Source organism: Erpetoichthys calabaricus, chromosome 2, assembly GCF_900747795.2.
Source record: "Erpetoichthys calabaricus chromosome 2, fErpCal1.3, whole genome shotgun sequence".
In the NCBI taxonomy this organism is placed as follows: domain Eukaryota; kingdom Metazoa; phylum Chordata; class Cladistia; order Polypteriformes; family Polypteridae; genus Erpetoichthys; species Erpetoichthys calabaricus.
This window is the reverse complement of record NC_041395.2, coordinates 72075086-72100315: the sequence shown is the minus strand read 5'-3', so window position 1 is coordinate 72100315 and position 25230 is coordinate 72075086. Positions and strand designations below refer to the sequence as shown.

The 25230-nt window shown below is 36.9% G+C and overlaps 1 protein-coding gene across 13 annotated transcripts in view; it reads right to left on the bottom strand.

The window, feature by feature from the left end:
• Positions 1–25230, bottom strand: part of ppfibp2b (PPFIA binding protein 2b) — a 306312-nt gene that overhangs the window by 72733 nt on the left and 208349 nt on the right. For 7 of the 13 annotated variants that reach the window (XM_051922751.1, XM_051922759.1, XM_051922753.1 and 4 more), the window contains 3 exons: positions 20582–20776; positions 14151–14243; positions 8030–8158 (listed from right to left, as the gene is read on the bottom strand). In XM_051922751.1, coding sequence (XP_051778711.1) covers positions 8030–8158; positions 14151–14243; positions 20582–20776 — 417 coding nt within the window. The remainder of the gene's footprint in view (positions 1–8029; positions 8159–14150; positions 14244–20581; positions 20777–25230) is intronic. The other 6 variants (XM_051922756.1, XM_051922757.1, XM_051922763.1 and 3 more) reach the window with 3 other exon arrangements.

Below are 25230 nucleotides of genomic sequence, written 5' to 3'. Positions count from 1 at the left end.
GTTTTAAAAATTTCGTGGTCCAAGCGCAAAATTTCTTATAGTTTTTTAGACCCTTTGTATGTCTGTCTGCTTTTCATGAGAGAACTACTTAACAGATTTAGATCGTGTTTTTTTCTATAATTTGCTTGAACATTCTGTTGATTTTTCAACTTTCTCATCGCGCTAAGTATCATAGTTCGCTTGCGGTACCGATTTATTAGCGGAAATCCGTGAGAGACTAATCGGGCTGCGGCGACCTCCTCACTAACACGTCTGCCTCAGGGTGTAACCTTAACTCTGCTTAGTTAGTGAACGAGAGGACTACTTAACGGATTTAGATCTTTTTTTTTCTCAATAACTTGCTTGAACATTCCGGTTGATTTTACCACTTCTCTCATTGCACTAAGAATCATAGTTCGCTTGCAGGAGCGATATATTCGCGCTAATCCGAGACAGAGGCTGCTTGCCGAGGGGAGGGGGAAGAGTGACGTCAGGAGTAGAGAGCTGGGTGGGGCCCTCCTCACTAGCCGCAGGAGACGGCTAGACAGATATATCAGAAGTACTACAAAACCAAGTAAGCACTTTTCTGCATACATTTTTTTTTTTTTTACCAGGGGCTAATAGAGTAATCTCTTTGATTTGTGGAGGTTCGGGGCACACATACGTTTTGGGCCCACAACCACTGTATACTCTAAGTTTATTACACTAAATATGATGCAAAAATTTGTGAGAAACATGAGTTAGAATGATCACTGTGCAATCGAATCATGTGTGTGAGACTGGCTGCCAAGATAAAGATGTGTGGCACCCCCCAGACAAAGTGCATTGTTCAGCAGTTATTTTTAACTCATTATAATAAATTTGTGTGTATATTTATGGTAGTAAATGTCAAAAATGATTAATATTAAAGATACAAAAGAGATCCAACAAAACACTAAGGACCAAATGACAAACATTCACAACACAGTCCAGTTTCACAGAGGTTGATGATGGTGTTGTAGTTATGAAATGAAATCCTGTGAACAGCCTCCAGAAAGTTATAAAATGTATTGTCCTACTGTGATGCTGATGTAAGTGAAGATTTGTAGAAGTTGGAAGCGCTCCCAGATAAAGACGTTTTTCCAACCCAGATGAAATCCCACAGACAAGAATATAAATCCAGACAAGATGGTAATCTGATGGGTGTGATTGTAATCCAGTTGTGCAGTAAAGCTTTGAAACAATAAGACACCAACAATTGACTTTTAAAACTTTCACCCTGCAGCAACCACTAAAGCCGCCTAGGGCTGCAACTAATGATTATTTTGGTAGTCGACTAATCGTTCAATTTTTTTTTCCCGATTAGTCACGATTATTTCATGCCTGACTATTCTGATGCCTGTGGTTGGACATCCTGTTCTGGGCTCCAGTGCATGTCTTACCTCATCTGCTCATGTCTGTCCACCTGTGAATGTCACCCTGATGTCTCTGCATTAACACGATTAAAATTAATAATAATCAAATTAAAATAGCAACCAGTAAAACATATGAATTTGAAAATAATCAGATGTTTTATATTAGAGTGACCATCACAATAAAAAAGAAATATATTAAACAATACAAACTAAAGTGCACATAGTCTTTAAACAAAAAAAGTGCATTTAACTTAACCAAAATGGACACTGGTGTGTCTTAAAGTCCAAAAGTTGAAATAAAGCTTCAATTCAAATAAAATAAAACAATGTACAGTTTATAAAAGATTCAGTTCATATATTCCTGATTGCAGTGCAGGAACGTGAGCATTTTGACATGCTCTGGTGTGAGGCTGGCTCTCTTCTCAGCAGCTGGGAACATTGTCTCAAAGAAGAGATGCTCAGAGGGAGTAGAGGTAGCAGAAATACACAAGAATGCTTTTGCAGACAGAGAAAGATGTTTTAATCATCACACTCTGAAGGAAAAGTGTTGTAGTATATCACCTCATGTACTATATTATGCCAAAATAAAAAAATAATGGACTAAAATATGTAACAAGCTAATTACTGATATACTCCAAAACACAAGTTACCCACTGTTAGAGATGGTTTACTATTCATATGAACTCAAATATTATAAGAAAAAAGAAGAAAAAAAAATCTAGGACGGCTCAGCTACTCCTATTCACTTGTTTACTATACCTCCAAACACGTTAGCAAACATAACTGAAATTATATTCACTTAACCTTTAAACCACCATTTACCACCGCAATTTGCCAGAACGCCGGAGCCGAATATATTCGGAAAAGTACATTCGTTGAACGCCGCAGCCGGCTAGAGTCGGGTTTCAAGTGCAATTTGGAAGCATGCCGAAGCCGAGTATATTTGGTGATGTATATTTATTGAATCCTGCAACTGGCTACAGTCATGTCTCAGTGTAATTTGCCAGCACGCAGGGGTGTGAGTATATTCGGCGACATACATTCATTGAACCACCGCAACCGCTATATTTGCTTCACAGAGCAATTTGCCAGCACGCCGGAGCTGATCAGTCAGTGCAGTATATTCATTGAGCAGTCAGCTCACGACCACTGCCGGCGGCTCTGCAAGTGGATAGTATTGCACTAGACGAGCCTGCAATCATCAGCATTTACAGTACCTCTGTGTATTTGCATGCAGCCAGTTCAAGCGCAGTTGGCTCGGTGATTTACTGAATTTCATCAATGGCTTCAGTTGTACCTTGAACATATAATAATAGATTATTGTAGTAGTTTTTTTTTAATAATTTTTACAGTTCATTTGCAGTGTTTAAAATGATCAGTGTTGCAGTAATTGTGATGCTCTTTGCATGAAAAAAAATACGTGTTCCATTAAAATTTCACATTTTCTTTGTGAATTGTAACGTTTACTTAAAAAGTGCAGCTAAAAAGTATTTGGTGTCCAGGGGTGCATTAACCCCTAATTATGTAGCGGTTTAAGGGTTAACCATCATTGTTGAAACCTTGATATACACATTATAGTACAAACATCAACGTTAACATGTGACTAACTTTACTCGCTAAAACTTACCTCTCAAGAGACGGCAGCATCACAGTTCCAGGATGCTTGCGTTTCAGATGCTCATACATCGTGGTGGTGCTGCCGTGAAAAGAAAGCTCTGCTTTGCATAATCTACATTCAACTTTTTTTTCCTTTTTCGGTGAAGTGCTCCCACACTTTACAAAGTTTCTGTCTCAATTTTTTTCCATCTCCTCCCCCCCTCCTCTACCCGACTCGCCATTGTAACCTCATTTATTTTCCTCTACATTCTTCTCCTCCTCAGACGTTCTTCTTCGTTTGTAGGACTTGTAGGTTTGTGTGCAGTCTTCACAAACAATAACAAATGATACTGCCCCCAGACATTCATGTAGTGCATAAAAAATCCACGTTGACGATTTTTTGTAGTTGAAGTCGTCGATTACGTTGACTAATCGTTGCAGCCCTAAAGCTGCCCAATAATGCAGTGCTCCCAGGGTAGCTGGGTTCTGCAATCCATTTAAGTTGGAGTTCTAAAGTATTGTGTGCATTTTTCCACACTAGGTCACAAAACTCACAAAAAAAATTTCTATTTAACTATTGATGACAAACCCACAAAAAAGGCAGATCTGTGAATCATAAATCAGTAAATCACAAGTACTAACCTATATTTTTATTATTAAGTTGATGGAGCTGCTTATTCTTGAAAAAGCTGTTTACAATTGCGCATGAAAAAAAAAATATTTCTGCCATAGATCAATAAATGGTTGTCCTATGGACTGACTTTGGCTTTTGTTGATGGTCATTGCAAAACTCAATTTTATAAGAAATGTTTTACTTGAAACAAGTAGTTAGTAGGAATAATGTGAATTTTGACTATATATTAATTATTTTTATTATCATTATTATTATTGTTGGACCTTTACTATTTAAATTTTTATGTTGTTCACTCAAGCATTTCCTTTAGTGTTTTTCATCACTTGTATATTCAAGTTTGTATTTCTTTTTTTTGTTATACCCATATCCAAACAATAACGTTCTAACACTGAATCAAGTTCCATTTTAACTTATTACAAACAGCAATGATATTTACAGGCTGTACAATTAGGTGTCAGAACCAATGAATGGAATGCTTTTAATTTTGGGGTTGTTTTGTCTGCAGGTGGAAATGGAAGGACAAGTACTATGTTTTGGTGGATTCTTAAATGATAATGGACAGGGTAGGGTTAAACTCAGCAGAACAAAATGTACATGCAAACCATTTTGGCCCACAGGAGTGGAGTCCTCCTTCAAAGTCTGCAGAATGGAATATATGTTAGAATGACTTTGGGGTGGGACACTGTGAGAAGTGTTGGTACTCTGAAGGTCAGATGTGGTAAATGTTGGTACTGTATTTGGTTTCTTCATGAAAATGTTTTGTAGTGCCCTATTCATGAACACAGGAAAGAAGACACTGCAGTCTCAAATGTTGACAACCAAGGGAATACCTTTTAATAAACCGAATGACATTCAAAACAGGAGTGAAGTAAAGATTGCACAGAAGAGAACAGGTGAAAGAAACAATACTGTGAACTATACACAGTATCTAGGCTCTCTCCCTAGTGGTTGTTGGGGACCTGTTAACTCACTTTTGATAGTGTTTAAACTTTTGCTTCTAACAAAACAATGCCTACAATCACTCACTGCCATCGCATCTGGCAAGCAGTCAACGTCATATTTGAGCTTTCCTCTTCCTCATGTACTTTACAGCTCATTTTTCATGCAGTACATCATCCAGTCTCTTTTTCTCCAGAGGACACCTCGTCTTCTTAATTTGCCATCAGCTCCATTTATCGCTGCATTTACTTTTCAGTGCGGACCCCAACAAAAAACTTGGTATATTAGATCAGCCTAGTCACTACATTATTAACTAATAAAAAAAACTGATCAGCTATTGTTCTTTTTCTACATTATCACCAAATTTCAATCCAAACAGTAAAAGCATTTTTCAGATTTTTCAACGGACCATGCCACCTAGTCTCATTTTGTTGTGTTGGTCACAGCCCCTTCTTCATATAGCCACACCTTGTTCAGTAGAATGTTGTGTTGGCGGTGTTCACTTGCATGAATTAAAAGGCCTATTTCTCTGCATGGTCACTTTTTAGCACTAAGCTTAAAAAAAGGACATGGTGCTATAGCCCACTCACTAAATAATTACTAATGGCAAACAAAAAAAAAAACAAAAAAAAAACAAACACAGGTCAGCTAATTTTCTTAATTCTATAACGTCACCAAATTTCAATTAAATCAGTCAAAGTTTTGTTCATATTTTGGAGTATTTGTTTTTTGAAATAATGTAAACAAATAATATAAACGATACATGACACGTGTTTTGCCCTTATTGGGGCTCGTCTTGTACCAGTCTGACGCACTTTTGCATCCCATTATGGGGTTTGAGGTTCAATCCATTTTTCAGCCCCATATGACAGCAAAACTTTGATGGCATTCATTTGTTTAGAAATATTTTGTTCAAAATGATGATGATGAGAGCATCCTGAAGAGAAGAGAATATCCAAGAAGGAGTTGGATATGTGTTCAATAAATGAACAGAAAAAAGGAAGGTAATGTGGCTGCACTATAAACTCTTAGCTGGCACAGTTAAACGTGTGCTGTTGCTATAAGGTTTGCATCTCTCTATATTTTATATATTATATATAGTAAGTGCCCGAGAGGAAGGATAGGTATCCCTGCTGGGGTGAAGGATGATTTCTTGCCTGAATGTGAGTCCATATTGGAAGGATGGTGACAGCTGAGATTTGACCCGACCAAAATGCCTTAAGTTATTCTTCCTGGCATGCAGAGAAGCATGATAAATAGACTGGGCTAATGCGAGCACCAGGAGCAGTTTATTCCTCCACATGGCAGGTGGCAGTATTCCTCCAGGCTGAACCCAGCTGAGACGCCTGCAGGGTGGCATGGGACTTGGAGTAATGAAATACAACCCTGTCAGGGTCTTTGGGTGCCGCAAGGGGGCGCTGCCTGGGGAGGACTACCCCAGTTTCCACCAGACCCAGAAGTGCTTTGGATAACCAATCCCGGGATACTGGAAGCAATCCTGGGTCCATTTTGAAAGAAGCCCACAGACTCAACTTGAGGTGTCAAAGTCGACAGGCAGTGGATGGAAGGAGAAAGAGAATGTGTTTACTTCTGAGTATTTTGGCTGGCGCTTGTTGGGAAAGTGCTGGTGGCAAATAAAAACCTTTTACTTGAACCTGGAATTGTGTTGAGTAACAATACATACACACACACACACGCATGCACGCATGCGCACGCACACACACTCAAAAAGAAACAACTTGCTTAACACTTCATAGATTTCAGAGGCAAAAAACCACACCTATTAGCCACCCCTCAAACCTACTAAATCCAATTGATTTGTAAGAACAAGCTTCATGACTTGTCACACCAGCTATGAGCTACTAAATAATCACACTGCCTCCATTTGGAAAGATGATGGATCATGGTATCAATACACTGAGGTGAACAGGTTGATCATTTTTATAGCAGGCCAACCTTTTCTTACCAACAGTTTCAAGGTACAGAACATCTGAGAAATTCTTAGGCACTTCCAGAATGGCTAAGAGATACAACACCTACGCTGTCCCAAGGTTGCATGTAGGTCTTCTCTCAGTGAGTTATGTTTTGTTAACTAAGCTGTGGAAGGCATCCAGGTGCATCCATATACTCAAGATGCCTCTAGTAGACTCTAAAAATATCTAGCCCAGGGTCCTCTCATATTATGGAAGAAAGACCAGTAATACTATTACTTGATATATGTTTACATCTGTTGTAAGTCACTTTGGATAAAAGCATCTGCCAAGCAAATACATACAAATGTAAACATTGTGCAGATACATAATTTAGGATCAAAACAGGAATTTAGAATGAAGAGAAAATCAGACTGGTACAAGACTTGCAAACCTGCCACTGTTGCACTGATACATTGGTCAACACCATTATTGCCTTCACTCTCATTCTTCACAAGACCACTAAGCTATATGAGCACCTTCACTTGGGAAAGCTACTCATTACCTGCAGAATGCCAACCATGCTTTTCTTGGAGAGGATTATGACATCAGATATAGAGGTGCTATTTTTCATCCCTTCATTGTCAAAGTTAGCTGCGATCTTTTCCAGTACATGGCAGAACTGAAACCACCTTGATTAGTAAGTGCTAACAGAGTTCCCTGGCAAAAGATATTTGCAAATTTAGAATAGCTAAAAGTAATATGACATTATGTTAGAGAATCTTTAAAAGGTATTTGATTAATTTAACCTTTCTGTACTTCTACTTTTTTACTCTTCAGATTTATGTAACTCCAGAAATACTTCTTTCGGATACTAAACTAGAACAGTAGCACAGAAAATGAAAGAATAGATGCATGAAAGAATATCATTAACACTACTGGTCAAAAGTTTTAGTACACCTCAGTTTTTCTTTAAATTTAATCTGGTGAAAAGCTAAGCAGTAAATTGCAGAGGTTTCAATTTAAAGTTTAGGTTAGCAAAAACACAAAAAAAGGAAATCTCAAAATATTACAAATGGGCCTTCTTCAGGGAACAACTAACAGGTTACAACCTATAGATGTTCTGCAGAATTCCCAATGGAAAAACTGAGGTGTTCTAAAACGTTTGACTGGTAGCATATATGCGTTTAAAATTGAAAATATTGGATTATTACAAGCAAAAAACTTGCTTTGACAAGACTTGCCTTAACCTACATCCAAGGTGTTTCAGATTTTTTTTCTACTGTATAAACTTTATTTTCTCACTTTCCTATACTGTACTGACATGGAATTCAGTATGAAGCTATGTGTGAATCTGTGGCAACCCACTGGAAAACCACAAAAATTTTTCCAAATGTAATCTTACAGCAGGTAGCATAAGAACAGTTACACACAAAGACAATAGCTTGGAAAAAATGTTTTGTGGGTTAATTGAGGTTCCACTCTAACAAGGAATATGGCAAACAAAAGGCACAGCACACCATCAAAGGTATTCACCAATGCATTTTGCAACATAAATGAGATATATAAAAAAGCACCTGAGCAATTCTGTATTTCTCCTCCCAGTGCTGTTTCTCTACCTGCATCTGTTCAACTGTCAGTTTCAGGCTAGAAAGCTTGGTCATTAAGGACTGGTAACAGACATGGAGGGAATAAGAAATAGAAAGCTAGAAAGAAAAAAAGCAAGCCAAAGTGATGGGGACAAGCTAAAGGCAAGATACCAAACCACCTTCAATTAGAAAACTAAATGGGAAAAGGTGCAATATGGGCTTCAGTATTACTAAGAACAAAATAAATATTTTCTCATAATATGGAATGGTTAAATAAGCAAAAGAAAAAAGCTTGAAATATTAGATTATCCAGAAAAAGTAATTAATAAACTTAACTTCTGCAAATAAGATACAGCATTTCAGAATGCATGTTTCATTTAACACACCACATTACTGTAATTTTTGTTACGGAACACAATCACAATTCGTAATTTAACTTACAGAACACTTATATTAGTGGTTATTTGCATTAGAATGAACAAACAAATAAATAAATAAATACCTGATGCTGAAGTGTTAAAAGAAAACTCAAAACAATAACATACATATAAGAAATTATAAAAATGGCTTAAAATTACAGTTGTACTTATATTGTAATACTTAATATACCAAAACAACAAATTATATTTTCAAAAAGAAACCAATGCCAGTTTTTAATGAGACTTGTTTCTGGGTCTTAAAATCACAAATTGTTTTAATATCAGGTACAGTGTTGGAAAGTTGAATCCTCATATCTGATGTAGCATCAAGTCTACTCCTATACTTATATACAGCGTATGAAAATTCAGCCATGGTAAAAGGAAGTAATACTTGAATTGCTCGTTTAGGAGAATTCCTTCTTTTTAGCTAGCCCATAAATTATTTAATGAAAGTTCCTTACACTTCTGCTTCAAATCAGAGTAGCTATTAAATCAAACAGGCTTTTATAATCATTTTCCGACTGCCTTAGCTGTAATTATAAATGAATTTTGAGATGATTGCAAACCACGCAAGTGCTGTAAAACTGCACTAGAAAATTGTTCATGGAGTTTTAGCATTTATTTCTAAAAATTCATGTAATGTAGAGCAGCAGTCAAAATTATTTTGATCAACTAAAATTATCCAGAATTCCAGTTCCTTGTGGAGGGATGAAATTTTATCCTTAGTGATAAAAATAGTCACAATTCTTCCCTTGTACTCACTGCAAAGTTTTATTCGATTTATCAACTCTTTTTCTATGATGTCAAAAAGATCTTTAATATGGAATGTAACATTACTTAACAATTGTACTACACCAACTTTTGAGCAGCCTGTTTGCTCACCATGCATGTTATAATATCTTTTGCATAGTGGTTAGTGTTTTTCTAATAGTGTGAGCTTTGCAGTTAAGTGCAATATAGTAACTTACACTAAAAGGTGCCTTTGTTGCGTTTTCACTGTTTTAATAAATGTAAACATTAAAAGCTTACAATTTTCCAGAGTCTTGATGTCTCAAAAAAAAAAAAATTAATTTATATATATATATATATATATATATATATATATATATCTTTGTCTTTATATTTGATTTGATTAGTTTCCACATTCCTATGTTCAGAGAGAGCCAAAGAGCCTTTTGCTAATATTTTATTACAAATGACACACTATGTATAAGGAACTGAAGTAACTGTCAGCATATTTTTGTTTTGGTCTGTTATTAGTTGAATCCTGGTTTTTCAATGTGGTTTTTTGAGAAATAAAATATTGTAATTGTTTTTTCTCACATGTAAGGGACGAAGTTACAATATTAACTTTGTTTCTTTTTCATGTAGAAGTACTTCTTGCTTTAAAGTTGATTTTATCAGCTACTAATCGATGGTAGAGTTTAATTCTTAATTAACCTGACTATTTTCTTCACTACTACAGGAGTAATTTCATAATTATGAAGACAGTTCACATCGCACAACATAACAATTTTGTTCTATGTACTTGAACTAGGCTAAAATCACATATGATGTCACTGGCTCTATGCACTATACACTACTTGTAACAGTAAAAGCACACATGGAAAGTTGACACTGAGAAACAACATAATCACTGTGATACTTAAGGAGGAGTACAATTACAATCAGTGACACAAGTTTTTTATGGATATTTTTGAATTAAAACAAAGAAAGACAAAATGAATGTGTGTTTATTTAAGGAGTTATATTATATTGTATATTATAAATTTTCTGCAAAGCTTATTTAATAGAAATATTTTCTTGCATTAAATGAGCTAGCTTTATCTTACTTTAGACAAAGAATAGCTGAATGAAATACAACATGCAAATTAAAATTCATTACTTTTTCAAACCTGCTCAATCTAATTCAAGGTTGCAGGAGGCTGGAGACTATCCTAGCAACACCAGGAACAAGCCACAAATAGTCCTGGAAGGGGTGCGAGTCCATCATAAGTCCACTCACACACATATCTACACAGGGACAATTTAAAGTCACCAGTTCCAGTAACTTAATATGTATGTTCTTAGAAATGTGGGAGGAAAAGACACAGGCACAAAGACAATACACAGGCATGGGAATCTAGCTCAGGATGATGGATCCATGATTGCTACACCTTTGTGCTATCATGTTGTGCTCTTTACTTATACTATGGCCCTAATTTCAGCTTTGCAGTTGCTGTGGGAAGTGGCTATACACAGTACTCTGTGTGGAATATTCCAGGCACATACAGTGTGCAAATGTTTTAGGCAGATGTGAAAAAATGCTGTAAACAAAGAATGCTTTCAAAAATGGAAGTGTTAATCATTTATTTTCATCAATCAACAAAATGCAGTGAATGAACAAAAGAGAAATCTAAATCAAATCAATATTTGGTGTGACCACCCTTTGCCTTCAAAACAGCATCAATTCTTCTAGGTACACTTGCACACAGTTTTTGAAGGAACTCGGCTGGTAGGTTGTTCCAAATATCCTGGAGAACTAACCACAGATTTTTTGTGGATGTAGGCTTCCTCACATCCTTCTGTCTCTTCATGTAATCCCAGACACACTCAATGATGTTGAGATCAGGGCTCTGTGGGGGCCATACCATCACTTCCAGGACTTCTTGTTCTTCTTTACGCTGGATAGTTCTTAATGACTTTGGCTGTATGTTTGGGGCCATTGTCCTGCTGCAGAATAAGTTTGGGGCCAATCATACGCCTCCCTGATGGTATTGCATGATGGATAGGTATCTGCCTGTATTTCTCAGCATTGAGAACACCATTAATCCTGACCAAACCTCCAACTCCATTTGCAGAAATGCAGCCCCAAACGTTCAAGGAACCTCCACCATTCTTCACTGTTGCCTGCAGACACTCATTATTGTACCGCTCTCCAGCCCTTCGACGAACAAATTCCTTCTGCTACAGCCAAATATTTCAAATTTTGACTCATCAGTCCAGAGCACCTGCTGCCATTTTTCTGCACCCCAGTTCCTATGTTTTCGTGCATACTTGAGTCGCTTGGCCTTGTTTCCACGTCGGAGGTATGGCTTTTTATCTGCAGCTCTTCCATGAAGACTACTTCTGGCCATACTTCTCCAGACAGTAGATGGATGTACCTGGGTCCCACTGGTTTCTGCCAGTTCTGAGCTGATGGCACTGCTGGACATCTTCTGATTTCGAAGGGTAATAAGCTTGATGTGTCTTTCATCTGCTGCACTAAGTTTCCTTGGCCGACCACTGCGTCTACGATCCTCAACGTTGCCCGTTTCTTTGTGCTTCTTCAAAAGAGCTTGAACAGCACATCTTGAAACCCCAGTCTGCTTTGAAATCTTTGTCTGGGAGAGACCTTGCTGATGCAGTATAACTACCTTGTGTCTTGTTGCTGTGCTCAATCTTGCCATGACATGAAACTGTCTTCCACAACTTCACCTTGGTAGCAGAGTTTGGCTGTTCCTCACCTAGTTTTAAGCCTCCTACACAACTGTTTCTGTTTCAGTTAATGACTGTGTTTCAACCTACGTGTGACATTGATGATCATTAGCACCTGTTTGGTATAATTGGTTGATCATACACCTGACTATAATCCTACAAAATCTCTGACTTTGTGCAAGTTTACCTATAAGAATTGATGCTGGTTTGAAGGCAAAAGGTAGTAACACCAAATATTGATTTGATTTAGATTTTTCTTTTGTTCGCTCAGTTTGCATTTTGTAAATTGATAACAATAAACAATCATTATTTATATTTCTGAAAGCATTCTTTGTTTACAGCATTTTTTCACACCTGCCTAAAACTTTTGCACAGTACTGTACGTATTTTCTACATGTCAACAGAAAAATGTAGCATTTGTTTGTGCCCATAATAAATTAAGCCATTGTACTGCCCTGTTTCATTAACTTCTTCAATGAATCAGGATACACTGATTCACTGAACCGTAAGTAGTACACTTTGTTTGACACAGTTGGGTCATTTGGGTTGGGTTTCTTCATATGTAGCATTCTTTCATGAACAGACATGGTTTAAAGAGAGACTTTTGTTCATCTCAAACTGTTTAGCAGTTTTGGAAATAAGAAGTGAAAGAAATATATATCACTTTATACAGAAATAATAAATATACCCATTACAACTTGACATAATTACAGATTCACACTGATCACTCTTACAAAGTGTCTTTTTTCCTTTCAGAGAAAGTAAGAAGGACAGAGTCACAACTAAACACAGAAGTCAAAAATTAAATATTTTTTTGCATTACATAGTAGTATATATCCATATGCTTTAACTAAAAATATCTAAACATATTATTTGAATAACTCTGTATGTAAGCACTATTTTTGCTAACAAATACTGAACTACATTTAATAGTTTGGCATTCAAAAAATAATGCTAATATTTGTTTTGTATCTAACAAATTATATTGTGTTTTGGGAGCAAAACCATAAATGGAATCAGTCAACGCAATTTCATTTAATATAGCACCTTTTGAAATGCACTGCATCATAAGTTGCTTTATAAATCAGGCAAGAATGCAATTTAAAGGAACTAGATAACTAAAAACCATGATAAAAGCAGAGGGGCATAAAATGGTAAATAAGAAGAGAACAATAATAAAAGCTGATACGCATCACAGATTATCTAAGAATAAGTAACAGAATATGATAAGCGCAGGTATACCCTAAGTAAAATGTAAGAAAGAAACCTTTGGTGTTTGTGTATTATTGAAACATTAAGACCTATGGTAAGAAGCTCCATAGACTCACTTAATAAAAGAATTACAGAAAGTAGAACCAATGGTGAGATTAATTATTTACAGTGTTTGTCTGTATTGTAAGAAAGTGGCATTGAAATTTTGAACATTTTTAAATTTTACTTTTAATACAGTAACCAGCACATCCTTGAGAAAGAGAAATGAAGTATTCAAGCCAACAATAAGAAGAGCAATGGTTTGGTAACAACTTTAGTAACACCTTGAGATAGGCAGTGTGTCTACGGCTTATGTGCATCCTGACATGCTTTGAAATAAAAGGAAATATTACTGGGGTATAACTGGAATATCCAATTAATAACTATTGTATATCCATTGAGCAAATATTAACCAAGTAGCAAATACTGAAGGATACCACAGAAAAGTGGTTCATATGAAATGGTTTTCACCAAAAATAATGAACTGAATGGGACTGGAGAAGTAGTAACATTTGGTAGAAGTCTAAGATATAGGCTTCATCTCTTCAGAGTTATAGAGGATAGGTAAACTCAAGCTGATATACTACTGTACATATGCTAGTAAAAATAAGCCTGACAAAGCTATTGTTACACTGTAAGTTTACCTGTAATTTTCAACTTGTGCAACCCTGTATCCATTTTATTGTATGATATATTAAGTATAACATGCATTCTGAAGTGCCACAATGATACATAATCACAATTAATATAGAAGAAAGCATAATTCATTGAGCACTTCCTCCCAAGCAGTCTGTGCCAGTGGTCATCAACTTAAACTGTATAGAACTGCCACACTAATCACAGTACAAGTTCATTATTTGCTTCTTTTATTATCTAGGTAAATCAATTAAAACATTCAGACTTATAGAAATAAAGCAAAGACCTAATGGCATTCAGTCAATCTAAAACATAACTGATTTGCTACCAGAAAACATATTGGTTACCTTAGTGGCTTTGAGTTTCCGTTCATATTGTGACTTTTCCCCCTCTAGCTCCACAACTTTATTTTTCAGCATCTTCAGTTCTTGCAGTAAACCCTGAAATTCCCAAAAAGACCAAATCACTTAGTAAGGAAAACACATTTAAACAACAACTCAATCTGTTATCACAATGAAGTAAATAAACCAGGTACTCTAAGTCAGGTGGTTTCCATGTTCAACCCAGGTTGATCTGCATGTGTTTATTCAAACTGTTTTCAGTCTTTAAATTGATCTCATTGTTTAGTTATTTGGCATTCAAATATTTCTAAGAAAACATTACATATTTGTATTATTTGCCATTATTTAAAATGTTTGTTTATTTTCCAATTTACCCTTTTCTGTCAAAGTTGTACCCTTGATTGTATCTTAATATTGATGATAAGCAATTACCAATGTGCACAGAGGTGTACACAATATTGGATACAATTACTTCACTGCCATTTTCCTTTGTCTGTTTATTAAAACATTTCTTACAAATAACCAGACAAGTGTACATGGCAGAAATAGTTGTTCCTCTTTAGTGATGTCAGCACTTGAATAAATTAAAGGGATAATTTCTATACAGAACTATCAATTAAAAAGAAAATGTTTTAGAAAACTTGTACATGTGAAGTTCTGACAAAAACACAAATACTACAGAATTTCTCAGAATGAGAGAATTATAAAAGGACAGGTCCCTAGTCAATAAGATCAATTAAAACCAAGAATGATGCACTGACTGTGACATTGGTTGGATTAAAAAAAACCCTCAACCACAGGGGTCCTGCTCTGGACTGAAAATGGGAACCACTTTTTCAATATTTTAAAGGGCAAAAATAAGGACATCTTAATGGCTTTGCATGCTAATCTATAGCATTTTGGAAATAAAACTGCTTCTCTATAGCACTGATTCTCTTTTAAAGAGGGGTCCAGAGGGGAATATTGTGAATCAGAGAACATTAAAAGAATTACAATTAATCATGCACTATATAGTACAAAGCTTTTATTTATTCAGTGGAGCACTAAAAAAGTACAACCAAGAAGTTCTACAAACATGGGGCAGGTTGTATTCTTATAATGCAGTAAATTATTTGTCAAAGGAATTATGAGAAATAGGTTTCAGTGCTATTCTGAAAGAAAAGCGTTGCTCTAAGGAAGTCCTCTTTAGTGCTGTCCTTTCTCCTTTTTGTGTGTACCTTTGCTTGTTAAGTCTGTTCACTGAAGTAAATGTTCCTGTGTAATTGCTGCTTTCCTCTTCATCCTTTACTGAGTTATTTTCTCTGTAGTTTAATGAATGATTTTATTATTATTATTATAGTCACGGCTAAAATATTTCAGCCATTGTAATCAAAAGCAATACACATAAACAGCTTTTTCAATCATATGAACACATGCAAAGGTTTGAGTCAGTATATTTTAAACTAATAAATATGGTGAAACACATGTGCGCTTGGGAGACAGTTTATGGGCGCAAATAAATGGGTATCTCAGCTGGACCGGGGTTGGCGCTGTCTTCTAAAACTTTCTCCTCTCTTCTCACTGCAGACAATCAGAAGAACGCGCCTCCTAAGACGTCACTTCCTATTTAGGCCCCCAGAACCTGTCTCTTCCTGTCTCCCCGTTATATAACTGCCATGATTTCCAACATCTGCACTGGTTACTATGGAAAGGGAATATGGTATCTCTTCCTCTTTGTAGGCTCTAATTTGCGTATAGCTACCCATGAACAGTTATTGGGAAAATCCAGTATTTAAAAATTTAAAGAGCATCTGAAAGCAATACATCTGGCATTTTTAGCCATATAATTACTGCCAATCCTCCTTTCAAGACAAATTATATCACTAACTATTGAAACTTTGAAGAATTCAGAATCTACCATAAGGAAGACATTGCAAACTTAAAGACTTACGGTATATATAGGAGACATTCAAATAGCTGAGTGATAAATACAACATGGCTCAGAAAGATTTATTTCATTATTTGTATACAGTACAGATGCAGATGTAATCTGCAACACATGTTAAAAGCAGAAGAACAGTTCACCCTTGCCAAAACAACATTGGAATATTTTAGCTTCAAAATCACACACGAGTAATAGAAAATCACTCTTCTAAGAATAAATTCTTTTTTACTCTGTGTAAGATATGGACTAATATAATTAAAGTGACATTAATGTTTTTAATACTTAAGTGGGAGCGGAAGAATTAAATATAGAAAAATCTGAAAAATACTATTATTCATCATATTAATTAAATAAAGCAGCATTATAATTTTTCACTATCCAAAATCACAGTAAAATAAAAAATAACAATGGTGTCATGAAAATATTCATTGTCTGTGGGTCTACTCTACAGCATATTTCAATATTAAGTTAAAGAAAAAAAATAACAACGAAAATTATAACCACAATGCCAGGTGTGTATTATATCAACTACTGATTTACCAGAAATAATGCAGGCATACAAAAGAAGAAATAGAATCCCAAGAACCATATATTTAAAACTAACATTTTAAATGCTACAGTATATATTTCAGGACTATTTTACCCTAAGAAACGGCTTGTTCCGGCTACACTAAAAGAATGCCAATGTATTATTTCCTAAGCTAATCCAAAACCAATGAGAAGATTTAACAGAAGGTAATGAAACATATTGGGTTATTTTTCAAAGAAAAGAAAAAAGATGGAGACAGGAAATGATTAAAACTTCACTCTCATCAATTCCAAACTGTTTTTTGCATTCAACAATGAAAGAATATTCATTATTAAAACAGGAATTGAGAGAAATGTAGTTGTATTCCTGCATTATGTAGTTTAAAACCGTGTCTTGCAGATAATGTGTGAGTTTACCTCTTATATCATATTTTCCACTAATACATCTTTATTATATATATGGTGTCCCAAAATTCACACAAGATTTGAATTTGGCGCCATTTGTGCGGTAAAGTGTTGCCAACGAAAAAAAAAAAGACAGCGTGACAGCTCACAGTTCAGGGTTATTAAAAATGGAGCGCTACACGAAAGAACAACGCGTTTTCATTATTGAGCAATATTTTAAAAATAATGAAGGTTTGGCAGCTACAGTTCGCAATTTTCGTACAAAATATGGTCGGAATAGTGATTTAACTTCATCAACTGTGAAGAGATTAATTAAAAAATTCAGGGAGACTGGATCAATTAGCGATCTTAGACACTCTGGTCGTCCTTCAACAAGTCGTTCAACACAAAACATCGAAGCAGTTCGTGAGAGTGTTGCTGAGAGTCCAGGAACATCAATTCGGCACCGTGGTCAAGAATTGAACATTTCCAGAAGCTTTCTCTACAGTGTATTCTCACTAAAGATTTGCATCTTCATGCTTACAAAGTTCAATTGAGTCAAGAACTGAAGCCTACTGACCACGCACAGCGAAGAGAGTTCGTTGAATGGATTTTGGAACAACAACAAGTGAATGCGATTTTTCGAACAAAATCATCTTCAGCGATGAGGCTCATTTTCATCTTGATGGCTTCGTTAATCATAAAAATTGTTGCATTTGGGGTTCAGAAAATCCACGAGTGATTGTTGAGAAACAAATGCATCCACAACGTGTCACTGTTTGGTGCGGATTCTGGGCTGGAGGCATCATCAGACCATTCTTCTTCGAAAATGCGGCTGGTCAGGCAATAACAGTTAATGGTGCTCGCTATCGCGACATGATAATCCAGCTTTTTGTGCCTAAATTGCAAGATATGGATGTGGACGACATGTAGTTTCAACAAGACGGTGCCACATGTCATACAGCCCAAGAAACAATTCAATTACTGCATGAGTCATTTCCTGGTCGTGTAATTTCCCGTTTTGGTGATCAGAATTGGCCGCCCAGATCATGCGATTTAATGCCGTTGGACTTTTTTCTTTGGGGTTTTTTGAACTCTAAGGTTTATGCCATCATGCCCACGACCACCCACGCCTTGAAGGAGGAAATTGAGCACTGTATCAACGAAATTCAGCCACATTTATGCAAAACGGTCATGGAAAATTTCGACAGAAGAGTGCGTATGTGCCAGCAAAGCCGTGGAGGCCATTTACCCGATATGCTATTCCACACATTTTTAATTAAAAACCTGTGTTCTCTATCAAAATTACTTCTTGCGTGAATTTTGGGACACCCTCTACATATATATATATATATATATATTTTTTTTTTATTCTAACTTCTTAACATGGCTATGTGGTGTTATGGGTCCACAGCTGTCCCACCAAAGGCCATTTTTAATTAAATAAATAATCGCCGCGCTCGCGGCTTAGCGAGGGGGCGTGGTGGCTGTAGCAAGCCGCAGGGTGATCTGTGGTGTGGGCGGTTTCACCTAAGTGCACAGGTGGGAAACTGCCCACATCCATGATTGTTTCTGTGGCTAATGGGCTGCAGCTGCTATGTCCTCCCCGCATATATAGCGAAGCGCGAGAAAAGAAAAAGACAAAAAGTAAAAGGAAGGAAAGAAAGAAACAGAGGTTGCAGGAGAGGGCAAGAAACAGTAGGAGGAGGAGAAAGTCGGTGCAAGAGAGCGAATGAGTGCAGGCTCACGGGCAGCTGTACCGGTAGCTTGGGTGTAGGGCCGACACCTGAAGAGTAGCAGCAGTGTTTGCTCCCGCAGAGCATTCTGAAGGGCAGGAGTGACAGGAAGATTGATGACTCTCCGCATAAGGCCACGGAAGGCAGCGGGAGTTGGACTTGGGGCGAGTATTCCACAGCATGAGCGCCCTGGTTGCTGTGGAACCCAAGTCGCTGGCTGGAAGAGCCTACCGGAGCCAGGGGTCGGTGAGGCAATTCAAACAGCAGAAGCTGGAACGGAAGGCAGAGAGAAGGTCAGCTGCAAGCAGGGCGATTCTCCTGTACAGCGCCCATATGGGTATAGCAGGGGAGCTGCCAGAGAAAAGAAGCGCCGGGTTTGTCATTTGTTTTAAAGACTGTTTCCTGTAGACGTTTTAACCTCGTTGTTTTAGAAGATTTTTCTATTTTTAACCTCCACGTTTCATTTTATGGATTATTTATTTATTGAACGTTGCACGACTGCACTTTACTTTGAACGTTTTGTTTGGATTGATTAATAAAAGCACTTTGCACTTTTTAACCATCCTCTTGCTCAATTGTTTATTGCCTCACTGACTAGCTCATCGGTGACATTACCGACGGTAAAGGGTTCAAGGGCTCCCTAATAGAAGAGGAGCATGGAGCTGAACCCGCATCGTCACAGGCTATGGAGAGCAAGATGGCTTAGGGGTTAAGGCTGCTGCCTTACAGATCCAGAATCTTGGGTTTGAGTCTCACACTATCTTTCTAAGCTTGCAGGTTCAACCAATGTCTTGATTTTTTCTTCCTGGGTACTCTGCCTTTCCTTTTATATACCCAAAGACATCCATAGTGGATAATTGCTCACTCTAAGTTGGCCACGTCGGTCAGTGGGTATGACTGTGTTTGGGCTATGTGATGCACTGGGTCCCTATCCAAGTTTGATTCCTCCCTTATGGCTAATGCTGGCAGGATAATTTTCAGCCACCTGGAAGCAGTAATTGGAAAATGCAGATCTAACTATGTTATTTTACACAATGGCTTTTAAAAATGTTACTCAAAATCTTCTTTATTTACTAGGTAACCTAGTTTTCACTTTCTAATATACATTAAAGCAGCTTGTGAGGATGCCTTCACTTCAATAGGCTTTGTATAAAAGTAAATGACTGACTATTAATAAAGAAGGGAACAACAGTACAGTACCATGTTTAAATGTTGTGTTATAGTTTCAAGCACCTGGGTTCTAGTTCCATTTTACTTACTACTCTGTAAGGTACAGAGCTGGCACATTTTCTTGTTTCTATAAATTTTCACAGGATACTCTGGGTACCCTCTATATTACAAAGGTGTGCACAGTAGTCGAATCAGTTGACTAGAAATTGGTCTGGTATAGGTGTAAATGTGTCTACTGTAGAGATGGATTGAGGTTAATAGTCTGTTCATACCTGGATACTCAGAAAATGAATATATGAAAGATAAGAACCATCACCATTATGATTGTGAAATGGTAACAAGTGTTTACTCCAAGATTAAAGACGTGAAGAGGTAGCTGTGTACCTTGATAGCAAATTTACAGAAATAAGATTATAAGAGATGAAAAAAGAAGAATGACAAGATCAGAAATTATTCTACACTCATGTCAAGAAGAGAAAATAAATGGTTGAAATACTGCAACAAAATTTGTAGCATGCATTTAATTTTTAAAGGAGCATGACTTATTAGACCACCAATCTACTATAATTAAAAAGAAGCTTAACTGTTTTTTTCCTTGCACACTTTTCACCACCAACACAGACCAGATGCCACAGTATTAGCTGGTTAGTCCACAATCAAAACAGTCTGTTCATGCTAAGAGAATCTATGCCTACTTTCTCCCCACCACAGTAACAATGCAGTCCATAACTAGAAACATTCAGGGTGGGATTTGTGTCTTGCTGTAGCTCCTTATCTTTATATTCAGCAGGTCTGTGTTCCTGTGCATTTTTTTCCAGGATTCGGATATTGATCTCCTGCTGAAATCTACACATCTGCTCCTGTAGTTCACTAATCAGGTTTACCACAGACTGAAATGAAGAAGAGAGAAAATAATAATGAAAAAAGCATGAACAAATGAAAAACACCACCAAAGAAATGGATTGGGAAAGCATGAGAAAAGGCCCTGAAAGTTATCAGCATGGATGTTTCGCTTTTTAACTGGATTTTATTTATTTTAAGTATTTTTAAAGGTCACTGAACAATCAGCATACAGAATTTCATTTTGTAAAAAAATAAACAGGTAACGCCTATGATCCACAGTTTAACACCACTTTAATACTGAACACAAAGCTTATACATGGCTGCTTATGAATGAACTTAGTGTAAAAAGAGTAAAAGAAACAAAAAAAATAGAATTGATATAGGCCCTGAAAAAAAACAGATACATTTATCCTGCAAGGTGACTTACAAATACAAAACACAAGTGGAGACGCCTGATGTTGCTCATGCCGATTAAATTAGGCAGTGCATAAGTATGTTTCCCTAGGGCAAATATAGTTAGAATTTATGGCAAGATTCAAACTCGGATCCCTGGTGCTGTGTGACAGCAGTGCCAACTGCTGAGTCACTATCTTGATCTAATTTTACATTAAAATAAATGTATAGTAAGTAACACTAATATCTTGCCGTTGAGTGAGGGAAACCATGCTATAATATTCATAAGAACCTATAAAAATTAAATGTATTTATCAAATCTATCAAAAAAGGTTTCTGAGATTAATAAAGTATCTAGCTTACACTTCTGATATTTTCAAAAATTCACGGAAAAACAGAGAAATGTGCCATGAATTCAAACTATTATTTCTGCTTAGAGGTTAACAACATCTATTGATTTGACCAATTACAATCAAAAAGTACATTTCCACTGCAGGCAGTGTTCTTTATTTTACTAGTCATTTTACCCTCTTGCGCCAAGATAACTGAGGTGGTTGACCTAATTTTGTAAACTGGTGGCTTGCCAACTCAGAGATTTTTGAACAACAGCCAGAGAGTTGAGTTTATTTTTGAGGCTAAACTTCAAGGCAACAGAGATTCTAACCTAACTTTTAAATAAAGACCATAGCTATGGAGCACATAAAATTAAGTCTACTAAACATAGATGAAAATAACAGTGTTAGTATAGAGTAACAATCTTCAAGTTTGAAATATCTAAGCTATATTTATAATCTTTACTTTGATGACGTGAAATATATTTAATGCTAAAACTTTTCAGGACTGTAATACTTAGAGAACAAGCAGTTTTGAAAAATACATTTTATGTTCTTCACAGCTATACATCTATGAAAAATTCTGTTTTCTGTTTCCAAACACAAAACTACAGCATTAATCATTTAATTTCTCCAAAACAAAGCTAACCATGGTGCATTGTATGAGACAGTGACATTTCCCTCTTTTCCTTTGGTAGGTCATGCAAGACTTCAGCTGCACACCCTAGCCACAGTCTTAAGCAGAAACTTAATATTGCGTCATCTTTCTAAAGAAAGAAATGCACGGATGTAAGGATGTCTTATTCGCTAGATTACCTGTCAAGAGAAATCATTTAAACGTTTTAGCTGCATGTTCCCTAACTATTTTCTGTAATTACTGAAAATATAAACTTCTGCTGCCAATAATTTTGGAAGAACACCCAAGTATACGTGATATCTTAGGTTCATGCAATATTTTTGTAAATCTAAAAATTTAACGGTATGTACATACATGGATTATCTGACCATTATGAGCTGAGGGTGAAACCACCCATTTAATTGCAGGGTTACACTTAAGCACATGCCACACTCATTAATATCTGCTCAATTAAAGAATGACATGTATGGTTCTGTGGCTATCTTTGGGATGTTACAGAAAAACACAGACCATCAAGAAATCCCATAGGGGCACACTGAGAAAGAGAAAACTCTTCAGAGACAGTGACCAGGTCAAGAAAGGAGAGCAGGGCAGCAGTATAACCACTGAGAAACAATGCTGACTTCATTTTATGACTCAGTAAATGTAAATAACTTTAGCACAGACATAGTTATTTTATGGAATTGATAAGTTAACAGGTGGATTTATACAAGCTAAAGAAAAAAAGTTAGTAATATTCTTTTGATTAAAAGAAAGAATGCAAAATATTACAGCATTGTACATTTAACTGAATCATTAGACATCGTAGGATTTACACCAAATTACAAAACTTGAACTTACTTGATACAATTTTGATTTTCCACATTATATCATTTGTATAAAGCTTAACTAATCATGTAAATCCTGGTACCATCTCTTCTCTAGGTAAATGATGCACACGGACCTGGTCGTCCACATGATCTAAAAGATTTTCAAATCAGGCCACCTTCTTCCATTGCTCCAGTTCTGATGCTCATGTGCCCAGGTGCTTTCAATGGTGGACATGGGTTAGCACTGGCAATCTGACCAGTCTGCAATAACTCAGTACCATACACAGCAAGCTACGATGCACTGTGTGTGCTAACATCTTCCACTCATGGCCAGCATTATGTTTTCTGCAATTTATGCTATGGTAGCTCTTATGTAGGACTAGGCCAGACAGGCTAGCCTTCACTCCCCACGTGAATCAGCAAACCTTAGGCACCTATGACCCTATCACTAGGTTGTCTTTCCTTGGACCACTTATGGAAGGTACTAACCAATGCATACCAGGAACACTCCACTAGACCTGCCGTTTTGAAAATGCTCTGGCCCATTCATTTAGCCATCACAATTTTATTCTTGTAAAAGTGGTTCTGATCCTTAAGACTGCCCATTTTTCCTGCTTCCAACACATCACATTCAAGAACTGACTGTTCACTTGCTGCCTAATATATCCCACCCCTCGATGATGTTATTCACTTCACCTGTCACTAAGGTTTTAATGTTAGTGCTGATTGGAATAAACTGGTGCCTTGTGCATGCATGAAATTGCATTCTGCAGTGGACTAGCACACCAGGCAGATTTAGTTTGGCAGTGTGTCTTGTTACTTTCAGGATAGAGTCTGGACTCATCTAACCCTGTTGTGAATGCAGACTAAACACAAAAAGACTCATCTTCATTTGGTAATTAAAGCAGAACCAACTTGAGAATTTGAAGTTAGCCTTGGTGCATGCAGAGTATTATGACACAGTGTCACCAGTTTTTTTTTTTTAATTTTAATTTATAATTTACTTCAAGTTCTTTGATTGCAGAGGGAAAATCATGTTTAAATGACATAAATGCACTTGTAAAATAATACCATACATGATAAAGGTGTGACGGATGGACAGGGCCCATGCCTGGCCAGGACGCCCCTTCACCACATCTGCCAGGGGGACAAGGGTGGGAAGCCCAGTATCTCCCCCTGTACGCTAGATGGCAGCCTCCCTGGGTGGCAGCGGGGTCTAGGACTCCCCCAGGGCTTCATGGGGGTTGGAGTTCTGTACAGCTCTGTGGGGTTCCACAGGCACTTCCAGGGATTGCTTCAACAGGAGTGGCTGGCCCCTTTTGGGCACTGGTTTCGCCTTATCCGGAAGTGCAGCTGGATGTCGATAATCAACCACCTGGAGCACTTCTGGGTACCCAATACAAGGGAGCCAGCGACCACCACTCAGCGGCCAGAGTCGGGTGGAGGTGGACAAAGCTTGCTGAGGAGGAGTGGTGGTGGAAGAGAGAGAAGTGCTTTTGCATTACTGGTGTGCTTAGTGTTTTAGCGCTTTGAGTACTGAGAAAAGCGCTATATAAATGTAATGAATTATTATTATTATTATTTGGGACTGTGTTGTGGCTGGAGGGTTTACAGGGAAGAAGTGCCCTCCAGCTGAAGAAAAATAAAAGTTCTTTGTTTATTTTACACGTGCCTCCCGTGTCCAATCTGTGTCGGGTCGGGCACAATATAGTGCCTTTCTTACAAAGGTTAATGCCTTAAATTTAACTTCACTTGCACACCTACGATTAACTGCAAACTTTCAAAGGTAAGTTATAGTAGAAGTGAACAGAGCATCTTTTTAGACAACGCTGAAAACAAAACTTACACAGAAATGCATAACCTAGGTCCTGCCCAAGAATTACTATTAAGTAGATAAAAGTTTTAATAAAATAAAATAAAAAGAAGATTTTAAGAATTGACTACACTTCATGAACCAAGCCTTTTCAACCTGTGTGTGTACAGTACAAAAACATAACTTTTGCACTTATGAACTGTGATGACAGTTAAGTTTTCAAATTATGAGCCTTTGCGCACAATGCATTATGTAAGACAGTGATTTTTTAAATTAACTGGTATTTGGCATTTTTAACTGCTGTAACTGTATTGTTAAATATGTTAAGCTAATTCAAGCAGTAAAAGTGTGAGAAAAGCACATTATGCATCTCCTCCTTCCTGTCATTTTAGAAGATGGTAAATACTATTACTACCATGATAAAATTGTTCAGGTCAGTGCTTTGATTATTTTGTAATTGTGGTACATTTTGTTCAGATGTTCCACTAATGCAATGGGGTTTTCTATGAGTATGTGT